This window comes from Pelodiscus sinensis, chromosome 1 (assembly GCF_049634645.1).
Source record: "Pelodiscus sinensis isolate JC-2024 chromosome 1, ASM4963464v1, whole genome shotgun sequence".
Lineage (NCBI taxonomy): Eukaryota > Metazoa > Chordata > Testudines > Trionychidae > Pelodiscus > Pelodiscus sinensis.
In genome coordinates, this window is record NC_134711.1 from 295,819,198 (window position 1) to 295,841,630 (window position 22,433).

General features: G+C 37.7%; 1 protein-coding gene across 3 annotated transcripts in view; it reads left to right on the forward strand.

The window, feature by feature from the left end:
• DCLK1 (doublecortin like kinase 1) overlaps positions 1-22,433 on the forward strand; it is a 310,171-nt gene that overhangs the window by 248,440 nt on the left and 39,298 nt on the right. For all 3 annotated transcript variants that reach the window (XM_075919170.1, XM_075919169.1, XM_006134224.4), the window contains 5 exons: positions 4,789-4,873; positions 8,200-8,308; positions 13,789-13,846; positions 15,075-15,194; positions 22,068-22,214. In XM_075919170.1, coding sequence (XP_075775285.1) covers positions 4,789-4,873; positions 8,200-8,308; positions 13,789-13,846; positions 15,075-15,194; positions 22,068-22,214 — 519 coding nt within the window. The remainder of the gene's footprint in view (positions 1-4,788; positions 4,874-8,199; positions 8,309-13,788; positions 13,847-15,074; positions 15,195-22,067; positions 22,215-22,433) is intronic.

Consider the following 22,433-nt stretch of genomic DNA (forward strand, 5'->3'; position numbering starts at 1 on the left):
AAACATATAGATTATTGTTTGTGTTTGAACTGATCTGATTGTATAGCCTCAAGTGCATACATGAAAAATGTTTAGCTCCTCAAGCGGGATCTCATTTAAATCATGTGGGTCAAGGCACTGTGCAGGATGTCAGACTATAGACAAGAATCATGCTTGCACTCATTTCTTCATCTCTTCTTTTCTGATGAAGGCAGCTTATTAATAAATGTAGATCTAAGGTCACTTTGGTGGTATGTCCCAGCTTGAAAAGGAATCAGTTGCATCATTTCTCTTTCTGCGCATTGAAATCTATTGTCTTTCAGCACAAATATTATAGATTTGACGTTTCTCCATTAAGTAGTTTTTACTAGCCTGTACTATTTCCTTGAGCTTTTTTTCTTCTCGTGTATGTGCCAAAAATGTTACTGACTGAACAAAAGAAAATAAAGAATATTTTTCACTGGATAGAGGGAGCACAATAAACTTTGTCTAATCCTTGGTTTCTATTTAGGCTTTAATAAATAAAGCTGAGATTCTTCTTCAGAAATTTTACCAAACAGTATTATTTATTTACTTTTCATCACTGAATTTTTGCACTCTACATAGCTTTTTGAAAATATTTCCTGCTGTTGAAATATTTCCAGTGTACCTTTTTTTTTTTTTTTTTTCTTACTGGTTTTCTGGCAGTATAACATCAGTGGAATTAGGTGAGCAGAATCAGGCTCTTAATCTCCTCTTTACACTCTTCTGTTGCTCTTCTATTTTCACTAAACATGATGACCATTAGACTAGGGAACGGGCTCCCAAGCAAAATGGTGGAGGAGTAAGATAATATAATAACCCAAGAAATGTATAACTGGGCCAAACACGCCAGGGTCATAATATTGTATAGACAAGGAGATGGGCACATTTATCTTACTGTCCTCTTTATTTTCTAGTAATCTCTGTTGCACTTACATATATTTCCTGTTGTGGTCAAACACTCAATACTGAAATGCTTAGCCTTTCTGCTTATATTTGTGAAATCCTGGATAATTTTGGGGGATAGTCATTAATATGCTATAATAATTTAAAGAGTTCCCTTACCATGTGCTTCATCATTGTGCCTGACCTACACGTTATGTACTCATTTTACTTTGTTTCATTAACTTCCTTTTAAAAGAACACAACTTCCTATGTGTTCAAAACTCAGCTTCACACCTGTGTGGATTTCTGTTACTGACATTTCATCCAGATGCTTCCTTCACATTAGTAAAATACAAAGAAATCTATTGTCAAAAGACTTTGTAGTTTCCATATGTGCCAATAAAGATTCTGATAAGTTTGGAAAATGTAATCCAATGTTCAATTTTCAAGATTTGGGAATTTGATATGCATTAACCTGCTTTCTAGATATACTTGCTATGGGTTTTTTTCATAAATGGAAAAAACAGTCCACCAAAATAATTCCCTCTGTTGTGTTGGGGGTGGTGTTGATGGCAAGAAGATGAGTTTTGGAAGAAGGTGTATGCACGGAGAGGGGAATCCTCAGATTTATGTAATATTTTGCCACATTCTTGTGCTTGAATTTGAACAATGGCAGTTTAGGTACACCTTTAAATATTTACAAAACAGTTGCAGAATCAATCTCTCAGTAGGGCATGTTTGAAACTTGATAGTGCTAATCTTCCTATTCACATTAATAAGAAGTGTGGTGTGTTGGCCATCTGTTATGTGAACCTGAATAGGATCTGAAATACCTACACCAAAGACCTGATCTTTTCATGCCATTACTTTTATGTAGGTATGTCATAAAAGCAGCCAGGTGCCAGGAACCTGTGCAACTGGTCCCTGTTAAAACAGTTTAAAGTTAATGACATTTCATGTTCCTCAAGATCTCTTAAAATTAAGAGCTAATTGCATTAGAGTCTGTTTGAAAATACTTTGCTCTTACACAGGTTTCCCTCCTCCCCCTGTAATAACCCTAATGGGACTTACAGCTGTGAGGGTTACTGTATGTTGAACAAACAACTGCATCAGAATTAGCAAACCAACTGGAAGAAACACTAAGCCCCTCAAGGGAATGGGACCCAAAGGGCTTTCTGTTAGGCTAGAAAAATGAGCGAATTCAAGTCTAAATTAACTTGGAGTTTCCTAGCTTACAAATCAAATAAATAAATCACTTTATCTGATTCCAGAGAACAGAAATACACAATAAAAGTCAAGCTGCTTGTGTTACTTCTGCCTTCTAACCTTTTGTAACATTATCAGATGAGACTGTGTGTGTGATGACTGCAAACATAGACATGTGCAACTCCTGGACTTTATTAATGTTGTTTATAAAAATCTGCTTAATAAACTTGGAGGGCTTCCTTAATTGTAACGTAAAGGACATGTTTCCATCATGATTTCTGGGGCCGGGTAATGTTAGAAATCATTCATTAATACTCCCTTCTTTTTAAACTTAGTCTATACCGACTTGTTTCATGCACACAACTCTCACTTCTGTCAGTTATGCGTAAGTAGTACTGAGTTTTCTGGCTTACATGTGTTGATCTAAATATGATGTCTATAAGAGAGATGGAGGCCTTAAAATAGTCTCTCATTAAAGCTGTTTTCTGCTAAAATTAAGAGAAACCAAAATTCTCATTTCTTCCTATAGTTAGGTTCTTAAATCCATATTGAGGCACCCTAAAATGACCCCCTATTTAGCTAAACAATCACATCCCTAATCTCAAATCCATCAATCGGGAGTATATGTGATTAAAGTTAAGGAATATATGTAAATGATTTGGTCTGATTTTTAGAAATGAGCACTTACAAATCCCAGTGGGAGCTCAGCACCTCTGAAAAATCAGGTGCCCTTGTATGAATGAGACTAAAGTTAGGCATACGGGTTGAGAAAATCTGTCCACAAAGTAATGTCTACACTTTACTCTCTCTCCCCTTTACACTCTAGAACTGAGAGCTGTAGGGTCAGTAGTCTGAAGAGATAATCCAATGCTAAAGAAAATGCCGTGGTGTATAGTCAGTAGTGTTTGAGGTACCATCTGCTATAAGATTCATCCCACATTTAAAATGCAAAGTCTGTATGCAGTAACCATGTGGTAATTTGTCAAAATACTAATGCTAGAATAATTTGGGTTATAACACTTCAGGATTTTTAAAGATCATTTCATGATGGCATATACATCATGTACTGAACATATTTAAATGATAGGACCCTTAAGAAAAATACAATGGAAAGGCAGAAGCAATAATTTGGAAGTGCTGTCATAGGAGAGCTAAGAGAAGCACAAGAAAAATAGTGAAAGATATTTTCTATACGTTCTTCCAGTAGTCATGTAAAACAAAAATTTTACTTGATATCAACATTCTGTGCTATACACATGGAATATCTTCTCCTACCTTGAGAATTCATGGAGTTAAGCTGTATGCTTGTTACTTCTTATCCATCTACACTGTCATTTGCAAATGTTTGAGGTAAGTTTTCACTGTAAGATGTAGCAGAGGTTAAACAGAGATAGTTAACGCTTGTCCTAAACCTGTAGCAACGGGAGTATTGCCTCAGTGAACAGTATGAGGTTAGTCTGTGCACACTTTGTCATTAAGGGGCAATAAAGTAAATGTAATCTAAAATGATGAGTGAAGTTTTAATCCTGGTCAAAACAGAAAGAAAGTGATCACATGGATGAAAATGAGTTTGTGATGACTAAAAGGAAAAGAAGACAAACTATTAGGCATGGGATATGCAAATCACAAGAATTATTTTAAGAAAAATAGGCCAAATGAGTTGCTGTATCTGCTGATCTCAATTTAGTGTGAAAGAAATTAAATTCAGTATGTAAATACAAATAAACTCAGTACAGATTATAACTCTGATAGCTGCATCCTGTCTAGTTCAGTACCGCACTGAAGTTTCAATTGGAGACATATGGTTCTTCATATCCTGTCCCAAACAGTTATGTTCTTCCCTAAAGTTCTACTTACTTCATTGGTGGATTAAATGATTCCTCTAAATAGTTTGTTTTTCTGGTTAAATTTGCATAATGTATTCATTGACTGTTAACAGTTCTGCATTTCCGGAGCTCCCAAGATTGATATGATCCAGGCCCTACTCCAGTAGATTATAATGTAAATTATATGATGTATAATCTCACTCATTATAATAGGTAATTTGGAGGCAAATTAAAAACAGTGCATCACTTTGGGATCTTTCTGCATGAAAAGTGCTTGATAAACACAAGATAGTATTACCACAGGGTTTTCATAATTTGATTAAAACTGCTTTAAGTTTAAAGCGTTGTTATACATGTAGATTTTTTGAGTTTGCAGCAAGAAGGAAACTTCAGGATGGAAGAACCCTGAAGGCACATTCTAAGCTCTAGACTTGCAGATGGGATTTCTCTGCCTGGGACATTATTTAATTATTAGTAAGAGAGATGCAGCATAGAATAAGAGGTTTCTCTTTTGGTGTTGGTAAAACTTCCTTCCAAGAGGGTACCCCCCGTTTGGTGACTTCTCTCAGTTCATCCATAAAAATGTATACTGGATGTGGAACCTTTTCTAAATTGGTTTTTCAGTGGAAAGGGGTAAAAGTTGAATAGCACGAAGTAAATTGGGAAGTCAGCAGTAAGAAGGGGCATAAAGAGAATTAGATGAGCAAAAAAATCTAAATTTTCATAAACATCCTATAGGCTCTTTTTCCGGGGTGAATGGATGATCTCCATGCAAAATTTTGAACTCCCCTCTGGGACAGTAAAGATGTACAGAGATACAAGTGCACTTTAACAATCATTTCTGTCTTCATTTGTCTCTCTCCATTTCCAGAGCTCCCAACACAGTGGCTCCTCTACCTCATTAGCATCCACCAAAGTTTGCAGCTCCATGGATGAAAATGATGGACCTGGAGAAGGTAAAAGAGACTGTTTTGATGGGAGAAGGTTTGTGGAAGTTTCAAAACAACAATAGCTCAGCAGCTATGCAGGAAACTAGTTGCTATTCATGCTGGAGAGTGAGGAGTTGCAGAGTTGATTGACTTAACCATTAGTGGGTTACTAGGTTTACCAGACTGGTTAAATCATGGATTCTGTGCTTGCGTAAAGTTTGTCCTGCATTCTGAATAGCATTATTCAAGCATTTCAGGTCCACTGCCTGCTATGTACTGATTCCACAGATTCCAGAACAGCTCTGAGAAGCAGTAGAGTCTGGAAGATTTTGAAAGGCCACCAGTAACTCAACAATAGTAAATCTAGTTGAACAATTTTCTCATTGGCATTAATCGGGTTCAAACAGAAATGGTTTAGATTAGCTCAGTTTTGTCTGCTCAGATTTTAGAATTCTTGTGAATTATTTGCAGTCCCTTTGTGTGGAGAAACAAAGTGTGAAGAAAGTCAAACTGGATATTCATTGAAACTACAAAATACTGGCCCTGTTGAAAACAGTGCCATTGACTTCAGTAGGTTGAGGATTTTACCCAAAATGTCACAGAAACATCAGGGATTAAAGTGGCTGAATTGTAGAGAAGGTTCAACAGCCACTTTAATGGCCCATCTGTTTTTTAAAATGGGTTTATAAAATATTTAGATGGTGATGTAAAGAGGATGGTGGTTTATTATTATGGATTGTTATTTGACATACTCATTTTACTTACAAGCACTCCCCCATGAGTACTTTGCATTGTTTTCATTGTTTTATTGTGATGTAATGCATTCTGAAAATTACAGGAATACCCTCTAAAAGCTGAAAAATAAAAGGAACCAAGGGGGCTTATTAAAATGAAGTATTACAAGGAATGATAATAAATGCAGGGCCAACTGGTCAAATATTACTCTTAAATAGAATAACTTTGAGAATAATTCTTATTTTAAGGTTTTTTTTTAATGAGGTAGTTATAGGATGAGAGGAATTTAACTCTGACAGAAGTTCCAAACTCTTAAGAACTAGCGAAGTTCACTCACCTATCTGCTGAAGAGGGGGTGGTAGGAACCTATAATTGGCAGTTGTTCATGTACACTGAATTCCCACAATACAAGAACATTCTGCAAGGTCATCATTCTTGTTGGAGATGTGACATATTTCCTGCCTTTCATTTCATATATATCAGTAATATGCTTAACATTTCACAGACGGAGGCCTGTTCCATGTTTCAAGGTGTTTAGAATCCAGCATAGACACAACAGTTCAGATACACCTCCGTGTGCTGGATGCTGACATGAGTTAAATGTGGAATAGGATGAGGTTTTTGATATGATGTAAATTAATTTAACATTTGATTATAAAATAAAATTGGCAAGGAAAGGGCAGTTGTATGCAAAACAATATCTCATACTGACTATCCCTTTAATCTATAAAATTATTTTTGAAAGTATCGCAAATACCCGGCTCCAGCCTTTCTGTGATTAAAAAGCATAAAAAGAAATAATCAGGATCTTTAACAAAATGACCACAGTCCACCTGAAATTAATCAGTCTCAGTAGCTCCATATACAGAGTGTTCCATGCACATGTAACTATTGTTTTAAGAAGCAAGAGGAATTGCATTGGGCATTAGCAGAAAAATGACAACCCTGGTCAGGTGAACACCTTCACTGCATGCCAACGATGAAGACGGGGTGGGCAATAATTTTCTCAGGGGGTACTTCATGAATTTTGATACCTGGTTGTAGGCCAACTCTGGTCCTCTCCAAAGGGCAGGGTCTTGAGCTACAGGGTGGAGCTGAGAGAGAAAGGGGGAGAGAGAGAGAGACCTTAGGTGTAAGAGAGAGACTTTGTGACACAGATTGAGTGTGTATGAGATTGTGTGTGGCACAGATACAGTGTGACACAGACTGGCTGTGTGTGATAGTGCACTGACTGCTGCTGGGTACGTTTCTGAGAGAAACCACGCTGTCTTTTTAAAGGAAATCTGTCTAGTTTTTTATTGTCTCCACCCTCCACAGTTCTGCATTCCCCTGAGTCACTTACCATCCACACTTCAGAATGGAGCAGCTTCGCTGTGTGTCCCCACCCTCTCTCACCTTCTCTGAAGATATGGAGTACAGGGGCAGAGGGACACCCTAACTTCAGCTTGCTATTCCATCTTTTCCTCTCTCCCCTCCCCACCACCACTCTGCACAGCTAACAGGAGAATCCTGGGAGCAACTTGGTTACAGGATGGAGCAAGGTGTGGGGAGGGGCAGCTGAACACATGCTGCTGACTCTGATTGTCAGCTGGGCGGGCTGGAGAGAAAAGATTGGCAGGCCAGATTTGGCTCCCTGGCCTGATTTTGCCCACCTGTGGATTATGATATAGAGGCTGAGGGTAGCTTGTACTCTGATGCTTATCATTCCAGCATACATGCATATGATTATACCATTTTCTGTGTACCAGTTGCACATAAGTCACATTTCAAACATAACCCCAAACTGGAAAAATCCTACACACTTTGAATTTTGTTCTTTGAAATGCAACTAAAATGTAGGGCCTTAAAGAATGCAAATTTAAGAGTCACTGTTTTAAAAGTCTTTTTTAGATATTAATATATACCCACTATATTTATGTGGTCCAGAGCTAGTTGGTGTAGATTGACATCCATAGTCACAGCTTTTGGAAGCATTAGTAAGCATTGGTAAACTACTATTTCAAATTGTATTTAAAGAAAAAATGGGGCCTTAATAGGCACTAAAGTAACAGAAACAAACTTTTTCTGTGTGTAGGCAGTGTGTAACGCAATTTTACCTAAACATCTGGTGCCCAGGTTGCATATGAAGGTGATATAATTGAGAACATTTGTTTAAAAACTAAATATTTAATATTGAGGGAAAAATAGCACTTAACACATGAGGAATTTTATGGATGTCTCATTTTACAGGATGTAATAAAATAACTGCTTGAGTGTTAGATTTTTTGGTACATATATTGAATCATACTATGTCAAGCAATTCCAACCCTTATCAAAGGGCTCAGGTACACTTGTGCAGACCACAATGGCCCTTTCATATTTAAAAAATACAATTTCACTTTTACACTGTGAATATACTGCAAGTTGTATAAACCTTGCATGTCTGAGTCTAGGTTTTATTTTTCATCATTTGATCTGTGCAAAACCTATTGAGTATATACAATGTCAGCAACATGGTTTTGCTATATACTAAATGAGATATTGATTCTGAATGGTTTCCATTGGACCAAAAGCACATGTTATGTGCAACATCTGCATTTCCTTTTCTACCAATAAAAATGCACTAATGATTTTTTCAGAAGTGTTGGAGGAAGGCTTCCAGGTTCCAGCATCAATAGCAGAAAGATATAAAGTTGGAAGGACTATAGGAGATGGAAATTTTGCAATTGTAAAGGAGTGTATAGAAAGGTGAGAGATTATTTGCTTATTACTGTAAAAGTAATCATTAATGTAATGCTCTTCCAGCAGCAGATTTTTTTGCAGACTCTGGGGCCTGTGGAATAAGGTAATATCTCAGTGCCAGATGTAAGCAGTGGAAAAACTAGTCTAATAATCTGTGTTGTGAAAAAACAGCAGTTCCAAGAGACAATCTGTAACTTTAATGCTTTGGGGAAGAGGTAGGTTATATAATTTTTCCTCTCCTGTGCTCAGCACAAGTTGACCAGGTCTCTCAGTGTTCTAAAATAAAATATTGGACATTGTTTTCTTGCAATTTACTCTTCCATCTTTCCTTTTCGACTGGTTAGAACAGGCATGAACAGGATTCAAAGCTCCAGCATATGTGATGTTCATGTTTTCTTCTGCGGGCATTCTGTGCAAATAGAGGAAAAATTACATATGCATGTTTACTTTGTTGCACATGGCACTGTAAGGCCCTGAAACTAATTTTAGATCTTACTGCCATGAACTAGTGCTGACTGTCAGCATCACTTCCAAAATGCAGGACAATATAGCACTTTAAAGACTAACAAGATGGTTTATTAGATGATGAGCTTTCGTGGGCCAGACCCACTTCCTCAGATCAAATAGTGGAAGAAAGTAGTCACAACCATATATACCAAAGGATAGAATTCTATCCTTTGGTATATATGGTTGTGACTACTTTCTTCCACTATTTGATCTGAGGAAGTGGGTCTGGCCCACGAAAGCTCATCATCTAATAAACCATCTTGTTAGTCTTTAAAGTGCTATATTGTCCTGCATTTTGCTTCAACTACCCCAGACTAACACGGCTACATTTCTATCACTAGCATCACTTCCAGATTATTCTTAATAAAACATGGGCCTCTGTGCTCTTCCTGCTTTGTCCTACAACGTGGTGTCAATCATATCCCAACGGACAAGGGGAAAGGAATAAAGGATGAGAGACTGACTGAAACATATGTACAAGAGGAGAAAGTTTGACGTCTGCACTTCTAAACCTTGAAGCAGGCTGTGCTACCACATCTCCACTGAAAAGTGGGGAGAGATGTCTTCTGTAAAGTTCCAGTGACTAATGGTGGCATTCCTAAAACCAGAGAGTGTGGTATAAAAGAAACAGAGGGTGGAGGTGATGTCCACAATAGCGATTACTATGAAGCTTCTGTTTTTTGATGATGGCAGTGCAGAGAATGGCCAAAAAAGAGCCAGAGAAAGAGATGTATGCGGTAAACAGACCTGTCTATATCTGCTCATGGGAGTTCACATCCACTGCCACTACATCTTAATGAGGAGCAGTTTACAGAAAACTCTGGGATGGTTTCAGAAGCAAATCTAAATATTTCAGCATGAAACGTTGAAGCCGGCCACAAAGACTAGATCAAGAATAGTGTGGATGCCAACTAGTCTCCCAAGAAAGAAACTGATTCCAGTCTTGCATTCAGATTGAATTGTCTCTGGTATACCAAACTTACAGTTGTTGTGGAAGTCTGGAAGAACTGAGCGTCCTTTTACTGGCTCAGGGATCAAATGGTACATGGCCAAGTCTATTGTGGCACCTTTATAGCTGCCTTTGAGAGAGGTTACGATGATGACACAAAAGATCTTTTAGATTAAACTCCAGAGTTAAAAGTGGCCATTCATAGGAACCCTGAGCTGAAAAATGTAAACCCGCAGGGGAAGGGAAAAAAGCCAAGTTGAAAAGGGTGCTTATGAAGCTATATACAAGAAAATAGTATAAGGTGAAAGAAAAGGGGAGGAGAAAAAAGTCTGATAGTGAGACTGGAGAAAAGGGCAAGTCTAAAATGAAAGAAATACTATCTTAGGCAAGCTGGAGGATTATGCATCAAAATAATACTGTGAAATTCAGAGAGACTTCCCTGCCTCCAGTTACACGTTTACCCAAGCAATGTTAGGCTTTTCACGTGTTACTGAAGTTGAGAGGAAAATGGTACAAGACTGAACATGTGTCTGCATCCTTAGCTCAAAATAAATCACACAATGTGAGCTACACTAATTGTGTAGGTTATTTTGAGTGTATTTTGAAATAGCTTATTTCATAATTTGCCACTGTCTATACAGTGCCAAATTTGAAATAAACTGCTATTCTGAAAAGTCCATTAATCCTCGTGGAACGAGATTTACAGGGACCTCAGAATAGCGCGTCCATTACTTTGAAAGATATTTCAAAATAACAGGCACGCTGTCAAGAGTCAGTTATTTTGGAATAGCGGAAGTATCCTGAAATAGCGCTACAGTGTAGGCGTACACTGACCGAACTAACTGTAAGGTCTCACTACACCCAGAAATAGTGCTTCCACTTCCAATTTATCTTTAAAGATATGAGATACTGTCTATATCAGTGGTTTCCAAACTTTTCGGCATCACTCCCCCTTTTTGATTTTTGCGAAACCCTCATGTCCCCTCTCCCCCCAATAGCAGCAAAACTTGTTCAACAACAACAACAAAAAAGAACTGACCGGGGCCGAAAAACAAAAATAGCGGGGGGGGGGGGGGGGGGGGGTTGATAGAAGGGGGTGGGGGCTGGGTTGCCTCATGCCCCCCTCCCCGGAATTTCTTCACTTCCCCCTCCCCTGGGAGCATCCCCCCAGTTTGGAACCCATAGTCTATATAGAATGCCCTGTAGTGTGACTATTGAGGGAATACAGGATTTTGTAGTCTGGTTATGCAGATTATCCCAAAAGAATGTATACTTTAACACAAGCAACATGTGCAGGCAAGTGAGGAATATTTTTGAGTGTCAAACCACAATGTAATAGAACTGTTCTGTGTATCCTTCCTCCTGTAAAACTGACTTGGTTGCCATGAGCATGAGTTCAGAGAAACAGAAACATTAAACTAATAAATGTAAAATGCATCCAAAAAAGACCTAAAATAGCATTTCTAGACATAGAAAAGCATAACTTAAACTGGGCTTAAACTGCAGCAAGGGAGGTTTAGGTTGGACATTAGGAAAAAGTTCCTAACTGTCAGGGTAGTCAAATACTGGAATAAATTGCTCAGGGAGGTTGTGGAATCCCCATCTCCGGAGTTATTTAAGAGTAGGTTAGATAAATGTCTATCAGGGATGGTCTAGACAGTATTTGGTCCTGCCATGGGGGCAGGGGACTGGACTCAATGACCTCTCAAGGTCCCTTTCAGTCCTAGTATTCTATGATTCTATGATAACTTAGTCTAATATCTCAACCTTGGATGACCAGGAGTGAATGCTGGACATTAAGGAGTTAAGGAAATTTCCTCTTTCCACTGGCATAAAATTCCTGTGTCGGGCACTGCATTGGACCTCAAAATTATGACTTTTTGATCTATTAGAAAAAGCCTGTCACCTGGCTAAAATGGAATCTTACTCTTCCTGGGCCTTCATTATGACATTTTGAACAGTATTTATTTTGTGTGTAACTTATCACATGCATATCTCCTCCACATACATGGTGTGGGTGCACCAGTGGGGAGTGTATGAGTGTGTGTGTGTATTCATTACAAAAAATCATGACCCTGATCCTGGGTTCCTTTGATACCCAAACTCCCATTGGATTTTGTAAAAGCTTAGTGAGAAGAAGAAATGCAGCCTTTGGCCCTTATTTGGTGTAGGAAACTTTAACAGAAGTGACAGTTCTATAAATATGACCTGTTGGTAGTATATCCTGGCTTTTATTTTCTTTTTACAAATGTATAATTCCCAAATCAAAGAACAGTCAGAGTTGTTGTCTGCTTATTACATATTTGCTGTATCATGTATGCAGTTTGTCTGGCAGTATGTTTTCAGACAAGTTAATTTCTAACATATGATATTTTGGATAAATCTGAATTTCCATGCTATTAAATATTCCTAGTGTTTTCGAGAGTGTAGTCTTATGCAGAAAACAAAAGCCATTAAAATTGTTTTTTGTGAAAGAAAAGAAGCTTTCCTGGGACAACTAAGTCTGGTTCAATAGCTTTGAAGAGGAATACGTTTTGCTTGAATTTTAGTCCCAAGCACGTAAATTTCTGATGCCCGCCCACCCACCCACCTAAAAAACTAACAATGATGCTGTAACTGTCTGTCCCGTCTCACCTTTGCATGTGTCTTCTCAATAAGTGCATCCACATGAAGGCCACCTCAGGATGAAGAATGGCCCATTTCTCAGAACTGTAGCATGAAGCCCTCTAGTGGGGAAACCATAGATGTCAGGGTGCTTCTTTGTTTTTTTTAAATTAAGCTTTGAACAGCAATGCTGTAGTTTTGAAGAGATGATCATTCAGCATATCTGCTTTGGAAACTCTCTTAATTTGTATCCTAATTTGTATCTTTCTTTGGAGCCCTGCTGACTTTGGAATCTGAACATGATATAGTATTTGTCACATTTTTCTTTTTTCTACACATTCCCATTACGAACTCTGGAGTCCAAGGTTTATAATCAGCTGAACACAAAATCTCACTGAGATGTTTTGGCCAAAAGAACTAATCCAGTCCTGGGGTGCATAAAAATGAAATATTTTGGAGAAATTCTTTGACTTGTGTTCTATAGGAGGTCAGACAATGATAACAATGGTCCCTTCCAGATGTGGCCTTTATGAATCCTAAAATTAATGTTCTGATATTATGCTGTTACAGATATTTACCTGCATACTTCAATATGGTGATTAAAGTGTCCAATCATTTCCCTAAAATAATATTTTTGGTGCATGACTCATTAATACCTACCAATTTCTAGACTGTGGATCCTTAATTGGCATTACACATGGCATCTCAATTTAACTTTATATCATTTCATGAAGAACAGAACAATTGCCATGTGCATATCTGGTGCAGATTTTTTTTCTTTTGTTAACCACTAGTATTCTAAAGTAACTGCCCAATTTGGATATTATTATAAAATAAAGGTACTTCTATAAGAGTTCACCGAATTGCTCATTCTCCATTTCATTCAAGTGTTATTGGAACTGTGTGAATGGAATTCCATGTTCTGTCTTTTCAGAGGACCTCTGCATCAGAGTTGTAAAAGACATAAGAAAAGGATGTTAGTGTCTTTCGTTTGTCTAATAAAGCTGATGATTCCATATCACCCATTTGAAATAAGTATCCATATTATAAGTGGTAGAAGATTTTGTTTTATTCCTAATGCTATCCAAACATTTTAAAAAAAACAAGGCACTGTTCCTGCTCCTAAGAAGTTGAGTCCTAAAATCCTATCAGATGTGCTTTTTTTTATAAAAATTATCTTGCTCTATTGCTATCATCAGTACAAAGAAATTGTATCCCCAGAGCCATTGTTGTCCCAGATTTTATCCTGTTAAAATCACTGTCCTTAAACATGGTAGGTCTACCATGTGCTTTCCACATCCTTTCAGAATATTCAGATGATATTCCTTTTCATCTCCGCAGTTATGTGTTTGAAGAACAAATACAAAATCCATTGGGAAACATTCATTGCAATTAAAAGTATAATTTTTCTTTCATCTTTTCTCAGGTCAACTGGTAGAGAATATGCTCTGAAAATCATTAAAAAAAGCAAATGTAGAGGAAAAGTAAGTATGAGAGCAAATAAGGATTATGAATGTTACCAACAAAACATTTTTTCTGTGAGATTGACATCCTGTTTTGACATCTAAGATCAGGTTGGAAAGTTCTTGGTGTTTAAACTCTGGCTAATGGCAGAATTTTTGCAATTGAGGGCAATTGCCTTTGGAAATTTCTGCCCATGCCAGACCATGAGACCACAAGTCTAGCAGCATGCAGAGTACAATGCAAGATGCATTTACTTGGCTCAGCATTTGACTTACCTGTGTGTGTGTGTGTTAACTACTGTCATTAAAGCATTTAGCTCCCAGAGTGCTAAATGCTATAAAAATAGCAAAATAGTAGCAATAATTGTATACAGCAACTATTATACTAACTGAATTGCTGCTTGGTTTTATAATTCTTTACCTAATGTTTTTTGGGAAAATAGAACCATATTTTTAACTGCTCAAAATATATTTTGCATTAGAAATTTTTTCAAGAAGCTTCAGTAACGGAATTTTCTCTTTCCACATTTCACGTTTCTGTGTTCTCTTTTCTGACTTTGATTCAGTCTTCACAGTGATGCTTTTGCCAGACACTTTCTACATTGCCTAAAACAGTGTTTCTTAAAGTGGTTTGTGGACCACTCTGAGAGAGCTGCTACTTGCCTGCTCCAATTTGTTTACTTAGGGTGGCTCCCTTTGACTGCAGTTTGTATGACCCAGGTTCTTCTTCGGGGATATCCCCGCGGGTGCTCCACTATGGGTGCTGGGCTTGCCCCGGCGCCGCAGATGGAGACTTATCATTAGCAGTGTCTAGCCGAACCACGCATGTGCCGCAGGCTCGCAGCTTTCGTGCTCTTTCTGTCACGCGGTCCGGCCCCCCGCCAGTTCCTCTTCACCGCCTCAGGCTGCAGACGCCTGTAACCGCGCTCCTCTCTCCATAGAACTAGATTGCTTCTAGTTCTCCCTTTGTATATAAAATTTCCTTTTCCTCCCTCTCCCCTCTTCCCCTAAAAAAAAAAAAAAAAAAAAAGACTGGAAAGGCCTGTTAGCAATTTTCTCAAAGCAGGTCCATGGGCCACTTTGAGAAACACTGATCTAAAACAATGTTTGTGATTTTTCCTCAATTCTTTGGAACTTTTTTGAAAGTCTCAAGTGCCTCTGAACTTGCCATGGTACAATCTGGAGGTGGAGAGGGAGGAATAGTTTTCTCACTCATCTGTATTCATTTAAGATTTTCGTTTTGTGGCAGGAGCACATGATCCAGAATGAGGTATCTATTTTAAGAAGAGTCAAACATCCCAATATTGTTCTTCTGATTGAGGAGATGGACATGCCAACTGAGTTGTATCTCGTCATGGAGCTTGTAAAGGTTTGTATTTTGAAGGAGTTCATCCACATACTTGAATCCAATTCAGGATTGTATCAGCCTCTTCAGACATTGTACTCAAACAGCTTTAACCATAGTACATGATTGCTGCTTTTATACTAAAGATTTAGAGTAACATATGACATGAGATGTGTGTTCTATTCTTTTGTTGTCTGGGGACACAATTATGGTCATATTGTGGACCATATATCAATGTGTCTTGTGGACACCTCACTTTCCATATGATCAGCTGGACCACTTTTCCTCACATATGCCATCACATAACATTCCTTTGGTAACTGCAGCACTGTCTTACATGACAAATCAATGCACAAAAACAACTGAATTTTAGCTCCCTTTAACACAGTTTGGCTGCAGGCTCTGCTCATTTCCAGCTCTATGGGACCTAATAGATTTTTGTGGAACACACCAGCAAGTGCACTGTGGAAAATACTTTGGGGACCCACAATCTAGTTTGTTACAAAAAGGATTTGGACCCAAATTAAGCCAATAGATAAAACAAAGACACCCAGTTAGAGCATTTGTAAAAACATCTTTTCATGAAACAAAGTAGGGTGGTTTGGGATTTTAAATACATTACCGGTGTTATCTATATCCATTAAGTTTAGGGACCCTTTGTTAAGTTCTCTCTTTTAATTGAAATTGAGATTTTAAAAAAATCCATTACTCTTTAAAGTGTGTTTATATCCTGAAAAACGACTTTGTAAAACAGCATTATGTAGTTGGTTCTGAATTTATTGCCTCGTAGTTAATTCCATATTGAATGTGTTCACTTTACAAGAGCAGATTTTCTTCCCCTAATTGCCAGAACTGAAAACTCAGCATGGAATATACTAGTCAAGCCAGGTACTTTCTGGCCCATGTATAATTGGCAATAAGGAGTCTAAATCTGAATGTAGCTAACTGTTCTGTTAATGATACACAAGTCAAAATACAAACCAGCTCACTGCATTTGAAAGATGATAAAAATATATGTATCAGTAAATTTAGAGAATTCTGAAGAAACACAGGGCATTGAGCTCTTCAGTAAGAAAATGCTATTTTCCATAGTGACTTTACAGACCAGATATGCACTTCAAGTTTTCTTATAAAAACAACGGTTCTCCAAATATTTCAATTGGAAGAATACTTTGCAGAAGAGAGCTATCCTTTTATTAATCAGTTCCATTCTCAATAAATCATTCCTACCATTATTCCAGCAATGTTTTGGTGGCCTTGCAGATCATGATTTGAAATCCACTGGTTTAAATGGTTAGGATCCAGTTTGCAAGCATAGATATTAATTTGTGCCAGCACTATCTGTACAAAAACCCGTTGAGTGTAAAACCTTCACCATGGTGTTAAAAACTGGCCTTTAAACTCTTAAAAGTTCTACCATGTGGAAAGAATACCACTGCTTCCCAACCAAACCAGAATTAGAAGACTATACTCTCTCCTCATCTTCATGCATTAAATAGGATCCTGTTTGGACAGACTTATCTCTGCATTATACCATTAATGTAACCTATGGAAAATTGAATTGTCTCACAAAAAGAAACGAGGTCTTCAACCACTGTCCAAGTTGTGCCCCTCCTTTTACCTGATCTCTGGATGCATAATGACTTCTGCCACCTCTTAGTTCCCCTCCTCTGTTGTCTTTTTTTGGTGTTAAAACCATTCTTTGGTCCCCCATCAGGTGCTGGGATTCTGGGGACCAAGGCAGCCACGTTGTAAAACAATCAGAGATGCACTGTGTGATAGGGCTGCTCAAGTTCCAAACACTGGGCCATTTTAGGTTTAAATGTCTACTCCTCTCCACTCAGTTTCCTATGCAGACCCTGCACCTTCCCCCACCTCACCTTAGTGTTGAGCAATCACTTAACACACAGGCAAGTTTTGCAGGATCAACTCACTTAGCCATCCATGTTTGAAAATTTGACATGCAATATGGTGTTTGCTTGGTTTTAAGTAATAGTCCAGTTCTCGCTCAGCTAAACAAAAGGAGACTGCAAGCTCTCTCAAAGGGGAATGTCCTGAAGTAGGGTTATAAAGAGAAGAGCTATTTTAATGATTCCATAGGAAAATCTATCTTCTATTTTTCCCACACTTTTTCTGTTCCACACCCACATATGTGCTTGTGTGCTCTCACTCTGTCTTTTTACCTTAAGAATTTCTGCAGATGCCATGAAGTTTAATCCGATGGTTTGTTTTTTCTTAGTTATGATAACGTTCAGGCTTTTCACACACAGAAATAAATCTGAATTTATATGAGCATATTGACTTAATGGTTTTTTACTGTACATGAGGTGGGAAATAAGAGGAGATTGGTCCTAATCAGATATTACTATTTCTCAGAATGTCTGTTCTATTTGTTGAATAGTAATAGAGAGGTAGCCGTGTTAGTCTGATCTTGCTAAAACAAAAGGAAAAACTATGTAACACTTTAAAGACTAACAAGATGGTTTAACAGGTGATGAGCTTTCATGGGCCACACCCACTTCCTCAGATCATATTCTGGAAGAGAATTGGCATGAATTGGTATATATGGTCACATATATTGCTATATGGGGTCATGCCAATTCTCTTCCAGAATATGATCTGGGGAAGTGGGTCTGGCCCATGAAAGCTCATCACCTATTAAACCATCTTGTTAGTCTTTAAAGTGTTACATAGTTTTTCCTTTTGTTCTGTTTGTTAATATTTTATTGTAAAAACTATATTACAATGTGCCTGCAGATACCAAGGAAAGTGTTTGTGGAAAGATATTTTTAATTCAACAATTGCCATTTCCCTTGTACAGCACAGGGTGTTGGAATTGATTAACCATCTGTTATTGACTCGCTTTTGAAATCCCGAGTTTAAATCAAGTTCACATAGACAAAAGAAATTCAAGAAAAAAAGGCATGTGGTAGCGCATGGTTACAATTAGTATCACCCTGCATTAATTGGCACTAACGTGTTTGACAAAAGTTGCAGCTGCAAATATTGCCTTCATTTCTTGGTAGGCATATTGTTCACTGGGTTTTTTTTTTTTAAGAGCTTGAAGTGTAAGAAAAAACACTTCAGAAACACCAATATAAACACACTGATAGCAATGCTTATAAAAGGACCTGATCTCTGCCACTTTTCTTTTCTACACAACAAAACAAAATTATTATTTAAATCTAATGGGTTAGTCAATTTAACAAGCAAGATTTATTGTTGAGTTTCCTTTACTGCTCAGGGATATGATTTCACAGCAGAAAAGAGATTATGTAATGTACATAACAAGGTAATAAATAATTAGTTACTCTACTTACAAACTTACTGCCTTATGTGCAGATGATAAAAACTCCATTCTGGTGTTGCTTATCTGACTTCATTCCAAAAAATCAGAGAATCAAGAGATAAGGATTGAAATTGCATCCTTACCCCCCTTCCTCTCACCCAATGTCTAGTGTCTAGGTAATGGGGGTGGGGGTGCGTTGTCCTGATGTATGAATAAGCTAAGCATAGCTTGGCAAGTTATAAAATACTTGTGCTTCAAAGATGACACACAAAAAATAATTATCAAACATATTAATTCTTTAAGTCCCTTCCAGCACATCTCTCTCCTCTCTTAACTTCAGAAACACTTAACATCAATAAGCAATGGAGTAGGAACACTTTTACTGGAGGGGCTGCAGAAACCCAGCTCTCTTACCCTTGTCTGCTCCCTCCTTTTCCTTTTCCTTTTCCTTTTCCTTTTCCTTTTCCTTTTCCTTTTCCTTTTCTTGAGCTTTGGTCCTTGGCTTTAGACTTATCTTTTCTTTTCTTCCCTTATATCTGAGGCTTGATCTTTTCCCCCACCTCTTTGGGCTAGATCCTTGGCTGATATAATTGATGTTATAGTTGGAGGTTTAGGAACACAAATATAAAAACAAAGGGATTGCCATGCTGGATCAGCCCAGAGGTTCATCTCATTCAGTATTCTGCCTCTGATAAAGACTAGCTCTGGATGCTTCACAGAAAGATACAAGAATCCCACAATAAGTAGATGTGAGCTAAATTGCCCTTACATTAGGTCTCATCCTGATCTCCAATAGTTAGAGATTGACTTAAACCATGACACTTCAGATTTAATATCTCTTCTAAATTTTGAAGGAACCAGTCTTTTCCCTTAATCTTTTTTGAGTTTAAGGTTGGCCCTCTTCTACTCCATCTTCTACTTAATGGAAGTTGGAGAACCAGGGTTAAAATTCAAAGTCTCTAACTCAGGATTCCTCTGTGGGTTGATTCCAAGAGGCTTGATCAGTGTCACCAAATAGTCATTGACAAATCTAAACTATACAGAATTCTCCTGTATTCTCTCAAACTTTCTTGTGAACTTGACTTTTAAAACCGAAAGTGAAAATAAATTTGTGCTGCACAACTCTAATTTGCATTCTGGAATGAGCTAACTGTGCTTTAATTTACCACAAGTTCTCTTATCTTTGCAGCTTGCAGATTTTATTAAATTTGCTGCTGAATCCACTGCTGAGCTTTTATAATTTTCAGGAAGATGCTTTTTTCTGGACTGGTGACAAAGGTGCTGAAAATTTGTCTTCATCTTGCCCACAGTCTGACACTGGCTGTATAGCTATGTTCATTGGTCAATCTCTTCTCTTTCTCTTGTTCTTCTCCACTGCACATCATCCACTTCTACTTTGGAGATCTTCACAATGCTGAACAGGCTCATTTTTCTGAAATAGACACATTTTATACCCACCTGCCTTCCAGTTTTTCTTTCTTTTTTATTATTTTGAAATTGTTCATGTTTTCTGCTTTTTTTTCTTTGTACTTTTTTTCATTGAACCTCATTTTATTGCAGTTTGCATCCTTCTGTTTCTCTAGCTTGCTTCGTGGTAGTTACTCAAATTACATATATGTCACACAGATTTTTCATTGTTTCATATACTGTTCTTTTTATCTTGACTTAGCTTCACTATGTCCTGTGTTTCTTCCTTCATATTTATTGATGTAATTGACAAATCCTGATGCATCATGAAACTACTCAACACAACTTCTCAATTTTGGCCGTACTGATTATAATAAATTAAATTAATGCTTTCTCTAGGAATTACACTAATAGCAAACACAACAGTACAAAAATGTTGAGTTCTATGCTAATGACCATCAGCTTGGCCAAACAATCATTCTTTCAATTATTTTGGGTCTCTATTTTTCTTCTACTTTTTGAGTCTTTAGCAGACATGTTTTCTAGTTTTTCTCCGTAATCACAAAGGCCACAAACAGATTTTTTTTAATTTTTTGTTTTCCCCAATGAAAACTGGGATTTGTATGTTTTGGGGCCTGTATTTTAGGAAAATATCTAATTGAATTAAACTTATGATAAAATCATGAAAGTTGGCAGTGCTGGGATTGTAAGAAATATTTTCTCCATTGCCCTGAAAAAATAACTTCTGTTCCTTTAAGAAAACTCTGGTTTTTTTATTTATTTGTTCTTTTTTGCTGTTGCTGTCCCTGCTAGGCAGCTTGATTTTTCTTACTCTTTTTGCATCCTCGGTCCCCTCCTTTTCTTTCTTCATGGGACTGGATTTCTTTGATGGAGCTGCTGTGCTTTTGGCCTGTAGTCCAGTTCTTCCTCATAGCACCCTTTTATTTTTCTGACTCTACCTGCTTTTTTCCTTATGCTCTTCACTTTCTCCTGATGCTTCTGAGTCACTTGAAGATTTTTTTCTCTTTCAGCTCACGGCTGGTAACATGGTCTGATTCAATAGCTGCCCCAGACCTTGGAAATGGATAAAATAAACCCTCTCCTCACTTCAGAGGAGTTTTACTTACTTTCTCTTTCTTCATTCCTTTTCTTTTGTTTTCCCCACTTTGGAGGTGGCATCCAGCCAGCTTTGGCACCTTGTCGTGTTATGATGTAGGAAGGTACACAGAACGGCATGGGTGATTGCAGTAGAGATAAAATACATTTATTGATAACCAGGAAGTAACATGGTTAACAATCTATGTTAAATCGCTTTATGCCTTACAGAATAATAAAATATCATATTTGCTGTTGGAGGACTCCAATATTAACATCAGGAAGTAGAAAACTAGAAGATTTGAAACATTCTGCAAGGGGGAGAGATCTTGGAAATTAATGTTTTCAAAGGTTTCTGAGAGGGGAAAGCAGATACCTTTAATGCGTTGGTATATATGCTGAGTAGAGAGAGATGTTTGGGGAAATAATTTCATCTTTAATTATAAATATACATATCATTTTGCATTTAACTGAGATTCTTGATCATGTTTTGAATGTAGATGTTTGTAATTATAATACATGGTAGCAAGGATTGGTACCCAGGTGAATACGCTGGTTTTCTGCAAATTTGTGCTAAAGAAACAGGTTGGCCGTGCTGGAAATGTTGCAGAAGTAGCACGCTTGGCTATAGGAGAGGAATGGATTGCTTCATATTTTTCTTAGCTACTACTTTCAGATTCAGTAGCTGACACACAGAGCAGTGTTAACCAAGGAGGAGGGGTAGCTCAGTGGTTTGAGCATTGGCCTGCTAAACCCAGGATTGTGAGTTCAATCCTTGTAGAGGCCCTTTAGGGATTTGGGGCAAAAAAATTCATTAGGGATAGTACTTGGTCTTGCTGTGAAGGCAGGGGACTGGACTTGGTGACCTTTCAAGGTCCCTTCCAGTTCTAGGAGATAGGCAATCTCCATTATTAAAAAAGTCTGAATGGGGGAGGTATGCCCAGCCTTCTTTCACCACAACAGAAGGCCTTTGTAGGTAAGAAGGACCTCTGTGGGGCCCTCACCATGTGCCATAATGCTGCTTTTCTCTTTCCAAGAAGATTATTAAGCAGGGCTATAGCTGTACAACAGGAAGTTGTTAATGCACCATGGTTATTCTGTTCCAGGGAGGAGATCTCTTTGATGCCATTACCTCCACTAACAAATACACAGAGCGGGATGCTAGTGGAATGCTGTACAATCTGGCCAGTGCCATCAAATACCTTCATAGCTTGAACATTGTTCACAGGGATATCAAACCTGAAAATCTACTGGTAAGTGAAGACTTTATTTACTGTATTGTTACTGCTGAATTGGGAAAAGTTTACCTGTGCTGTCAATTAAATAGTCTGTTGTTAGCTTTTTAACTTTCTTTTTCTCACATGCTAATCTGTTCATCATCAAACTGTCTTTAAAACCAAACAGCAGTCTCAAAATATATAGATGAGTCAGGCTCTTAGAAGTTAAACAGTCTATGTCTTTAGGTAGTTTTG